Source organism: Hordeum vulgare, chromosome 7H (assembly GCF_904849725.1).
Source record: "Hordeum vulgare subsp. vulgare chromosome 7H, MorexV3_pseudomolecules_assembly, whole genome shotgun sequence".
In the NCBI taxonomy this organism is placed as follows: domain Eukaryota; kingdom Viridiplantae; phylum Streptophyta; class Magnoliopsida; order Poales; family Poaceae; genus Hordeum; species Hordeum vulgare.
Genome location: NC_058524.1, coordinates 67,144,824 through 67,156,678, shown reverse-complemented (window position 1 = coordinate 67,156,678; position 11,855 = coordinate 67,144,824). Strand labels below are relative to the sequence as shown.

The following is an 11,855-nucleotide window of genomic DNA, read 5'->3' as shown; positions in this document are numbered from 1 at the left end:
GGGAGGTGCGGCAACGGCAAGCTCCTCATCGTCCTCGCACACCGCCACGGCTACATTGTCAATCTCCAAACTGGGACGATGCAAGAGGTGGACAACATATCTTCTTCTGGCTTCATCTCTAAAAATGTCGTCTGCATGGAGATAGATTGGACCACCTTCTTCATGGCTCGCCTAGCATGCACAACCCAACCATAATAATGAAGAATTATTGGTTAATTCTTTGTAAATACACTGCTGGTGATGCTTAAACTTGTCATTGATGTTCACTACTTGAAAAATACATCAAATTGGTTCTATAACTTGGCATGAAGTTGCAAATACGGTTCAAATCTCATATTATACATCATTGGTGCGCACATTTTTAAAAACTGTTCACCGTGTATTAAAAATCATTTTGTAAAAACTGTAATTTTATAAATGTGTTAAAACATGTCAAATCGAGTTTGCAGAAATGCCAGATTTGCAGAAAAAAATTAATATATGTTGAGCTTTTTTTTAAATGGATTTTTGTCAATTCTATGAATACATGATGAACATGTTTCAAAAAGACATCTACAATTTCTTAATATACACGAGAATTTTTGAAAATACGTATTTTTCAAAAATGCACTAGCACTTTCTTTATATTTATGGCAGCTGTAATATTTTCTTACATTTCTTTTTTCAAACCGGATAAACAATATCAAAAAATGAACATGAAATTGGAAAATAAATAAAAAAGAAACCTTGTGTGGGCCCACAAGTGTGTCATATGTATTTTCAGCAAACAAAAAGCGCCATGTATCAAAATGAAAATAGGACAAATGCTTGAAGAGGTAAATAGCAACGTGATATATAGACGTCTAGCTAGCCTAGCGTCCTGTCCTTTATATGTTCGATTCTTTTTGTTTACGGTCAGCACGGATACTCAACTACCTGTAATTCCCTGGTATCGCTCTACTCTGTTTGCATTGTAAACAGTTTTTTGACAATAGAGAAGCAGCATCGTTGCACAACCTCTTCAATTTACCCCCGAATAAAGTAGAGTTGTAGATACTCACACAAAGTCTTTACTGTCCCAGGGGTTCAAGCATCCAAGGCCCAAGTTAGTTCAGGGTGATGATGCTGACAGAGTCGCACTCACCATGTTAGCCGCGTGTGTGGTGATGGATGGTGTACGACTAAGTTGTAATCGTCGTTTCCAAATAGAAAAATACTGCGCTAACAATCATTCTAGTTCTGGGTACTATATCCCTTGTTTAATTTAAAAGCACGAACAGATAAAAAAATGGAAAATGTCAACAAAATTCCTGATGCTATGTTCACTTTCTTTCATCGACTGGGAGATAAACGCCCTCCGCTGTCGACCAAATATTCTCAGCTCGCTTGTCTCGAACACCACAGACCTGCATGAAGAATGTTTTAACTCAGAAAACTGATGAGTTAAACAATACATAAGCAAACCAAGGTTGCATTAACTGAACTAGAATGTGGTCTTGTTTTATAGTACTCCATCCATCCCAAAATAAGTGTCTCAACTTTATACTAACTTTAGTACTCTCTCAATTCCACAATGTAGTGTGCCCGCGCTTCCCAAGATCTAAGAATTCAGTGGAATAATTTCTGCTACCGCCGCAGTCGGTCTCGTTGGTTACTTAAATGTATGGTGAAACTTAGATCTCGAGAAGAACAGACGCAGTACATTGTGGAATGGAGGGAGTATAAAATTGTACTAAGGTTGAGACCCTTATTTTGGGATGGAGGGAGTATTTGCTATGAATTCAGGCAGTACGACATTTGCCTTCATAGACGTGAGCTTTGCGTCAATTAATATGGATTAGAGGGAGTATGTATAATGATTTAGAATTAACTAATTAAAGGTAAACAGGTTGTGATGTTTCAGTGACATCTCATTTTATAGATATAAAATAAATTTCCTTGATGTTCTAAAGATCAAGGACTAGAGTTCTTGAACAAACAGTGCATGTTGACATTGCCGCATACCGCATGTAATTCAATTTTATTATTTCTTAGCATTAATAGCTGTAGTTTCTAAACATGCATTACCCAATCACATTGGTATATAACGTTAATATATGTCGGAACAAGGTTGTACTTGTAGGTTCTAACTATTATCACACTCACCTCTTGCTGCCCACCACCAAGCCTGTTATACTTCTTGTTATGGCTGTGCAGATAGCCTCCCGTGTCAACATGACGCAATCTTACCTTCTGATCTCGCTTCCATACCTTGTCCTTTCCCTCAATTTCTAGCCTGTATAATATGAAAAGCAAGCCATTAAGCTGGATTAAGTTAGGCAACCAAATAGGCAGCATGCATCACATATTTTAAGCAATCACACCTCCAATAGTCACCGGTATCTGATTGTCCATCACCACCAAAACAGCTCACCTGTAAGTTCATTCAAGATTTAGGGTGCATACTTAATTCAATAAAAAATTAAGCAAAAGAAACATATAGTAAAACAAAACGTCTTTGCGCACAGCAAAGAATTGTCCACATGAGTTCCTAGTGATAAGTCTATTCAAAGTTACAAAGATGGTTGCCCCTGGGCCTACGGATAAGATTTAGAGTGCCCAAGCTTCGGTACAACAGCAATTACATGACACACAATACAAGCTGCTAAAAGATAGCCTGGTGGCATTGGGCTTGGCAGTTGCAAGTTATTGTAGACATTGTCAGTCACTTGATTCAAGAACATGGGCAACAACTTCTTTCTTTGTGACCAAGGACACCGTGTGCATGACAACATGTGTTATTTATCCACCTACCATGGATAGGGCGAGATGAGAAAAATAGAGACAGGGTGCTCACCATATAATGCAAGATATAAGTTTCTCTTCTCAGGTGCTGCTATGCCTAGCCAGGAAACTACAAAGCCGTCCTCCTGCCTCACGCCGCAGTCCTCCATCCCCACCCATCTTGTTCTCCGCTGCATCCTCACCGTCTCCCTTCCCAACACATTCACATGTCGTTGCCTAGCCTACTGACATCTCGGGCTGTCTGCCACCACCGATGCTACCAAAGTCGTCAGTTCGGGCCACAGCCAAGCCCTGACCAGGCATTCCTCTAACCTAAATGCTGTTCTGATCCTGTATGCCCCAAATCCCACCCCCTCCTTCCCGAACCCCGACCATCCTTCATCATTTGTGCTACGAGTGCTGGTGCATGATTGCTAACTGAAGAAGCCAATGGAGGCCTTCATCCTGCTCACTGTGAGTTACATACATGCTCCGGTTGAATGTACTGCCTCCGTGCTTGTTGTTTCGGGAATGTAATATAAGTGGGTTATTTGTGCACTGTGAGTTAATTTATGAAATTGATTTGCAGAAGATGTTCCAGCCACCAAGGAATTAGGAAAATTAATCCCAGTTTGGCCGTGTATTTGCAGAACATGTTCTAGATAGTATAACGTACACAGATTTACCATGAATCATTGGTAAATAAGAAGGTTTTAACTTGTAAGCAACATATATCTGTAGATTGTGTGAATCAAATTGCTATGTGGATGATTCTCGTGGCTGGGCTTAATGCTTCACTAAAATGAGTGATCAAATTGCTTGTGGTGAATGTCCAGTTCAGAGATCTTCATGAATAAGCTTTGTGAGTGTGGATTTTTTTCAGTTAATTTTGATTTGCTAGTACTACTTACAATATTAACATCTGGGTAACACAGTTGTGCTTGATTAGGCTCAACAATGGTTTGTGCGGCCACATGCCACATAATTGGGATTCTACCATTAATTACAAATCATATGAAATATGAACCCTTTAGACACAAAGTGTATGAGAGTTGTATATAAATGCTTATTTAGTGTATATAATATAGATTTAGATATGATGCATTGGGAGCGGTTAGGGAAAAAATCTTATAGTCTAATCGCAAAAGCTTTACTCCTGACCATAGAGAGCAAAATATTCATTTCATAATGCACAAATTTTCATTTCATGATGGCTACTGGGAATCACATAATGCACAAATATTCATTTCTAGAGAGCAAAATATATTTAATAAATTAATGTTTACAGGTTCTTCAACGTATCGAAACTAACTTACTACGTATCACACTAACCTCTAGGTTACCAGATAACGGTGAAGCATGCAAGTGGCTATGTAACCATCTCCGTGTCCTCATGTGTTGCAACCTGATGATGCTACCAGTTTCAATAGCCTCACCTTGTTTGGCTGATGAATCAAGAGTAGGTCTCACAATCTGCAGGAGTACAAGCAAAGTCAAGCCTAGATGTTGAACATGAACAGCATGTTCTAACCCTGCCTACTTCGGGGTGGAGTATCAGACTACTTGAAAGGCAAATCATATTAATATCAAGGTTAACTGCCAAATCTTTAGCCACAAAATATCATTAGGTTGGGACTTCCGATTCGAGAATGAAAAAAAAAAAACTAGCAGTATTGCAGTGTCAACGTTGGAGTTTCATCATGCTAATGTCGTCATTTATCCATCTGTTTAGTGAGATGTCACATAATTATCCGACGAATCAAAGTGCGAAATTTGTACGGTTCGGAGAAAAGTAAATGGCAGGTGAACAACTGATGCCTAATGATTCGTTTTTCTACATCCAGACCTTACAATTTTTGTCATTCTCTATACCATTCCTCTGTTTCTTTGATATGACATGCACATCTGCACCCTGATTTCAATCAATGCGGGTACAGCATTTGCACTCTGAACGAAGAGCCAACGCTGGCATTATCAATTCAAGACCATGGTTTGACACGAACTTGGAAGATGGGGGCAATTGCGCGAAATGAAACCATGAGAGACGGAGAGGCACCCCACCCAGTAGCTATTGGAGTCGTCGATCTCGGGGAAGCCGGTGACGGACTGCTGGCCGCTGCCGGAGCCGTAGGCCACGTCGTGGGAGTGAAGCCTCACCTTGGTCTTCTCGTGCATCAGCTTCACCGTGCTCCCGTAGGTCACCTGCAAGGCCACCCAGACGCAGATCAAACCCAGTTCCTCGCATAAATTCCAATCGTTTGGCAGATCTTAAGATCTGGGAAGCGGACCTGGAGCCCCTCTTCCGATACGGGGGCGGCGGCCGCACCGTGGTCGACCCGGGAGCTGGCGCCGAGGAGCAGCGCCACGGCGAGCGCGAGGACGGACGCGGCCATCGCGACGGCGGCGGTGGCGCGATAGGACCTCGGCGGCGGCGACGGCGGTGACGTCGAGGAGCCTTTCCCCTTGGCCGCGGCGGCGGCCGGTGGTGCCGTGGCCGCGTCTGGTTCGCGCGAGCCGCGCGGGGCTTTGGCTTTCCCGCCGGCGATCGGTGAAGCGGGGTGGGTCTGGTCTCTCGTGTCTGGGCGTGCTGGTGTGTGTGGTTGCGGCCGTCGAGATCTCGCGAGCTCCGGGACGTTTTGCTTGCCGTGGTCGTTGCTTCCGTGGAGACTGGCTTCGGGTCGGGACCCATCCGGCTTCCACGTATAGGGGACGAACCAGAGGACGACACGTGTTGCAGCCGCGTCAGTGATGGTATTATTTTGTGCCAAAAGACCCCTCAAAACATACTTTCACACGACTAGTCACTCCATAATGTGCCTCTTTGGATACTTTAATTCAGTTAGAGGTAATTCTGACTCTGGATTAATTTTGAACTAACTTTAAACAAAGAAGTATTTGGATGATAAAATTAGATTGACAATAAATGCATTTTTTTTAATCATTTGACTCATTTAACCAGGATTTGGTATGGTGAAAGTAGAGGGAAAAAATAACTTTTTTTCTGGGCCCCACCTAACTTTAACCCAAATAAGCATCTCTCCATCGGTTTAATTTTTTTTTTGATGGGTTAGATGCATCTAACCAAAACTAACCCTTATGTTTAGATGTTTTTGGATTAGTTGAATCCAAACTAACCCAAACTAACTTTAACCCATGGATTCAAATAGGGCCAATGTGTTCTCCAAAAGTGTAATTAAAACCTAAAGGTATGTGACAAAAAATATAGAAGACTGCTACGCGTCGGTCGGCGGATTTATTCAAAAGATTTGCCGCATAGCAAGCCATTGGATTTGATACAATCAATCAACCATATGTATTTCTATACATTGCGACAAAGGTCTTGTTGCGGGAATATTTGCAACGGAGCTTATATTGCGGGTCTTTTTGCGACATAAGTTTTATTGTGTGTTCTTTTTTGTAACATAGGTTGTATTATGGGGGGAAATGTAGCATGGGTCGTGTTGCCGAAAAAAATTGGCCTCCCTGATCGCACTCGCTGTGGAATCTAGCTCCTAGTCGTTTTGCAACAAGGAGCTGGTTGCAGAACCCCTTTTTGAAATAATGAACCAGTTGCAAAACATGGGCATCGAAGAGTTAGCTTCGGATTGTTGATTAAAATTCATCCGACGAACATAGAGATGATGGAAGCTCGCACATAATCGGTCGGCTGAAGGGAATCATTATCCAAAAAAATGTATGAAAAGAGCAACTTTTGAATTAAATTAGTGGGTGCCTCATACATCTCCATCGTATCTACTTTTCCAAACTCTTTTGCCCTTGTTTTGGACTCTAATTTACATGATTTGAATGGAACTAACCCGGACTGACGCTGTTTTCACCAGAATTGTCATGGTGTTGTTTTTGTGCAGAAATGAAAGTTCTCGGAACGTCCTGAAAATTTACGGAGAATATTTCTGGAAAATATGACAAATACCTGCGCAAAGATCCACCGGAGGGGACAGGCCAGTGGGCGACAAGCCCTGTAGCCGCGGCCTCCCCCCCGGCCGCGGCCACGAGGCTTGTGGGGCCCACGTGGCTCTGCCGCCCCCAATTCCAGCGCTATTTATTCCCTTTCGTCCCGGAAAAAATCAGGAGAGAAGAATTCATCGCGTTTCACGATCCAAAGGCGCTGCCACATCCCGTTCTTGCCCTGGAGGGCAGATCTGGAGTCCGTTTTGGGCTCTGGATCAAGGAGATCGTTGCCATCGTCATCATCAACCTTCTTTCGTCTCCAATTCCATGAAGCTCTTCATCGTTCGTGAGTAATCTATTCGTAGGCTCGCTGGGCGGTGATGAGTAGGATGAGATCTATCATGTAATCGAGTTAGTTTTGACGGGGATTGATCCCTAGTATCCACTATGTTTTGAGATTGATGTTGCTACTACTTTGTCATGCTTAATGCTTGTCATTAGGGCCCGAGTGCCATGATTTCAGATCTGAAATTATTATGTTGTCACCAATATATGTGTGTTTTAGATCCGACCTTGCAAGTTGTAGTTACCTACTATGTGTTATGATCCGGCAACCCCGGAGTGACAATAACCGGAACCACTCCCGGTGATGACCATAATTTGAGGGGTTCATGTGTTCACCAAGTGCTAATGCGTTGGTCCGGTTCTTTATTTAAAGGAGAACCTTAATATCCCGTAGTATCCATTTGGACCCCGCTGCCACGGGAGGGATGGACAATAGATGCCATGCAAGTTCTTTTCCCTAAGCACGTATGACTACACACGGAATGCATGCCTACATCACATTGACGAACGGGACCTAGCCACATATCTCTCCATGTTATAACTGTTGCATGATGAATGTCATCCGACAAATCACCGATCCATTGCCTACGAGTTTGTCCCACTGCCACTGTTACTTGTTGTGTCGTTACTACTGTTGCTGCTACTATTACTTGCTGCTATTGTTACTTGCTGTTGCTATTACTTGCTTTGTCCTGCTGCTGTTGCTACTATTGTTACTTGCTATACTACTGTTACTTGCTACTGCTGCTACTTGCTACTGCTGTCACTATTGTTGTTCCTTGCCACTGTTGTTACTCGTTACACTGCTACTACCTGCTACAGTACTTTTTTGGCGCCGTTGCCGGGGAGGCATCAAGTCGAGAATAGTTGCACGTCAACAGCTCTTTTCTGGCGCCGTTGATACTTCAGTTAGGAATAATCTGCCATCAACAGATTCTTTCCTAGCAACGTTGCTATCATACTACCTTTGCTGCTTATATCCTGCTTGCAGATACTAATCTTTCAGGTGTGGTTGAGTCAACAACTCAACTGTTAATACTAGAGAATATCCTTTCACTCCCATTGTGTCGAACCAACAAATTTGGGTTGAATACTCTACCCTCGGAAACTGTCGCGATCCCACACGTTGGTGGGCCACTGCAAGACAATTGCTAATTGTTGAGCAACTGGAAGCAGCTCTTTTATGGCGCCGTTGCCGGGGAGGATAGCTATATTCTCTGAGTCACTTGGGATTTATATCTGCTGATCACTGTGAAGAATCTGAAAGATCCAAGAACCAAAGTATTGCCCTCAACTACGAGGGGAGGTAAGGAACTGCCATCTAGCTCTACACTTGATTCACCTTCAGTTATGAGTAAGTTTGCGACACCACCTCCTGCTAGAAACCTTGATATGTCGCATGTGCCTGATACTGCTAGAGATGCTATGCCTGATACTGCTAGAGATGCTATGCCTGATACTGCTAGAGATGCTATGCCTGATACTGCTTTGCTTGATGATGCTAGAGATGTTATTTTGCCTAATGATGCTATGCTTGATACTGCTAGAGATACTACTTTGCCTGATATGCCACTAGGGGTATTCCTTGATGCTCATATTTCTAGAGTTACTGCCAATGCTCGTGATGCTTCTGAAACTGCCGATACTATTGAGATATAACCTGCTTTTGCTCCTGCTAGATCTAGCTCTCCTAGATATGAATTCCCTGATATACCCGAGGGTTATGCTATGGAGGGAGAGATAGCTGAGGATTTTCTTGCGTGTAAGGATGCCTATGACGCTGAGAAATTACTTCTCAATTGGAAGGAAAAAATCTATGAAAGCTAGGATGAAATACGACCCAAAGTTTGCCACTTCACCTATCTTTATCACCGATGAGGATTATGAATTCTCTGTCGACCCTGAGATAATCTCTCTAGTCGAATCTGATCCTTTCCATGGTTATGAGTCTGAGACGGTCGTAGCCCATCTTACTAAACTACACGATATAGCCACCCTTTTCACTAGTGAGGAGAAGATCCGCTACTACTATATCCTTAAGTTGTTTCCTTTCTCTCTAAAGGATGACGCTAAAGCCTGGTTCACTTCTCTTGCTCCTGGATGTGTGAGTAGTCCCCAGGATATGGTCTATTACTTATGTGAGAAATATTTCCCTGCCCATAAGAAGCAAGCTGCCTTGCAGGAAATATACAACTTTGCTCAACTCAAAGAAGAGAGTCTCCCACAAGCTTGGGGGAGGCTCATCCAGCTATAGAATGCTTTGCCTGATCACCCTCTTAAGAAGAACGAGATACTTGATATCTTCTATAACGGACTTACCGATGCTTCTAGAGACCACCTAGATAGTTGTGCCAGTTGTGTTTTTAGGGAACGAACTGTAGAACAAGCTGAGATCCTACTGAATAACATCTTGATCAACGATAATGCTTGGACTACTCCCGAGCCACCTCCTAAGCCAACTCCGAAGAAAAGAGGTATTTTATTCCTCAGTCCTGAAGATATGCAAGAAGCCAAGAAATCTATGTGAGAGAAAGGCATTAAATCTGAAGATGTCAAAAATCTACCACCTATCGAAGAGATCCATGGTCTCGATAACCCGATACTAGTAGTAGAGGTGAATTCTCTGTGTAGATTCAATGAGAGTGATATTCCTTTTGACAAACCTGCTAGCCTATGCTTTGATGAATTTGACAACTTTGTTGCTAAACAACAGAGTTTCAATGATTATGTTAGCAGACAATTGGAACAAAGTACCCGTATGCTTGGTCATTTAAGTGCTTGTGTAGACAGAAATGTGAATGATCTGAAGCTTCTGAGTAAACATGCCTCTATGTTTACTACTCAGGTAGAACAAGTACTTAAAGCTCAAAATGACTTGCTCAATGAGTTGAATGACAATTCTGTCAGAGCCGTTACTAGAGGCGGTAGAATGACCCAGGAACCTTTGTATCCTGAGGGTCACCCGAAGAGAGTTGAACAAGAGTCTCAAGGAGTTAGCACTGATGCACCTAGTCATCCTAGAAAGAAGAAGAAAGATGATAGGAACCTGCACGCTAGCAACGTTGCTGCTACCCTTGAAAGTCCAAACGATGCCTCTATCTCTGATGCTGAAACACAATCTGGTGATGAACATGAGCCTAATGATAATATCAATAATGATGTTCATGAAGATGCTCAACCTAGCGATGAAAAGGGTGTGGAGATTGAACCTGATCTTGATAACCCACAGCCTAAGAATCAGAGATACGATAAGAATGACTTCACTCCTAGGAAGCACGGTAAAGAAAGGGAACCATGGGTTCAGAAACCTATGCCCTTTCCTCCCAAACCATCCAAGAAAAAGGATGATGAGGATTTTGAGCGCTTCGTTGAGATGATCAGACATGTCTTTCTGCAGATGCGTTTGACGGATATGCTCAAGATGTCTCCGTATGCTAAGTATATGAAAGATATTGTGACTAATAAGAGGAGGATACCTGATCTTGAGATCTCCGCCATGCTTGCCAACTATACCTTCAAGGGTGGAATGCTACTGCAACAAAAGACCTTCCAATGGCGCCAGAAATAGGTGTGTCGACGGCACCAGGAATCCTTCTGCTACGGCTACGCCTTAAAGGACTTACTAGGCAAATATGCAAAGGATTTCCCCCGTGGCCTTGGAGCCTTGCGTTGGTGTTCCCTCAAAGCGAAAAGGGTGATGTAGCGTAGCGGTGGTAAGTATTTCCCTCACTTTGAGAACCAAGGTACCGATCCAGTGGAGGAGTATCACAAGAGCCTGCACAAACACAAAAAGATTGCTCCCAACGCTATGAAGGGGTTGTCAATCCCTTATAGATTGTTTGCCAAGTGAGAACTGAAAGCAACAAAGTAACAAAGCAAAGTAAAAGCGAAAGTGGAAACGATAGATGTGAATAGACCCGGGGGCCGTAGTGTTTACTAGTGGCTTCTCTCATGAAAGCAAGTAGACGGTGGGTGCACAAATTACTGTCGAGCAATTGATAGAACCGCGCAAAGTCGTGACGATATCTATGGCAATGATTATATCTATAGGCATCACGTCCAAAACAAGTAAACCAATACTTTCTGCATCTACTACTACTACTCCACACGTCGACCGCTATCCAGCATGCATCTAGTGTATTATGTCCAAAAGAACAGAGTAACGCCTTAAGCAAGATGACATGATGTAGATGGACAATCTCATATCAACGACAGAGCCCACCTTGTTACCCTTGATGGAAACTACTCAATGTGTGCCTTGCTGCCCCTACTGTCACTGGGAAAGGTCACCACATGGTAAGAACCCAAAACCAAGCACTTCTCCCATTGCAAGAATCATAGATCTAATTGGCCAAACAAAACCCAAGACTCGGAGAGACTTACAAGGATATCAAATCATGCATATAAGAAATAAGCAAAGACTCAAATATATATCATAGATAATCTGATCACAAATCCACAATTCATCGAATCTCGACAAACACACCGCCAAAGAAGATTACATCGGATAGATCTCCATGAAGATCATGGAGAACTTTGTATTGAAGATCCAAGAGAGAGAAGAAGCCATCTAGCTACTAACTACGAACCCGTAGGTCTGAAGTGAACTACTCACGAGTCATTGGAGGGGCGATGATGATGAAGAAGAAGCCCTCCAACTCCAAAGTCCCCTCCAGCAGGGCGCCGGGAAGGGTCTTGATGTCAGTTGTGTATCCCCGGCAACGGTGCCAGAAATACTTCTGCTAGTGCAACAAAAGACCTTCCAATGGCGCCAGGAATAGGCACGTTGTCTTGACGTGCTCCTGCTCAGCAACGACACCAGGAATCCTTCAGCTGTGGCTACGCCTTAAGGGACT

At 43.1% G+C, this 11,855-nt stretch overlaps 1 protein-coding gene across 1 annotated transcript; it reads right to left on the bottom strand.

Moving 5' to 3' along the window:
- Positions 1 to 1,033: 1,033 nt before the first annotated feature.
- Positions 1,034 to 5,399, bottom strand: LOC123409962 (stromal cell-derived factor 2-like protein). Its single transcript, XM_045102833.1, has 6 exons — positions 5,031 to 5,399; positions 4,804 to 4,944; positions 4,075 to 4,215; positions 2,343 to 2,392; positions 2,125 to 2,254; positions 1,034 to 1,385 (listed from the first exon to the last, which is right to left on the bottom strand). The coding sequence occupies exons 1-6, from the start codon at positions 5,133 to 5,135 to the stop codon at positions 1,302 to 1,304; spliced, it is 651 nt and encodes a 216-aa protein (XP_044958768.1). The 5' UTR covers positions 5,136 to 5,399; the 3' UTR covers positions 1,034 to 1,301.
- Positions 5,400 to 11,855: the final 6,456 nt, after the last annotated feature.

What these genes read in the sequence shown, in the direction of transcription:
- LOC123409962 (XM_045102833.1), bottom strand. Translation starts at nt 5,135, where the DNA reads ATGGCCGCGTCCGTCCTCGCGCTCGCCGTGGCGCTGCTCCTCGGCGCC. An exon ending in TATCGGAAGAGGGGCTCCAG is followed by an intron (nt 4,945 to 5,030) that starts GTCCGCTTCCCA and finishes GTGGCCTTGCAG; the next exon opens with GTGACCTACGGGAGCACGGT. An exon ending in CGTTATCTGGTAACCTAGAG is followed by an intron (nt 2,393 to 4,074) that starts GTTAGTGTGATA and finishes ATGAACTTACAG; the next exon opens with GTGAGCTGTTTTGGTGGTGA.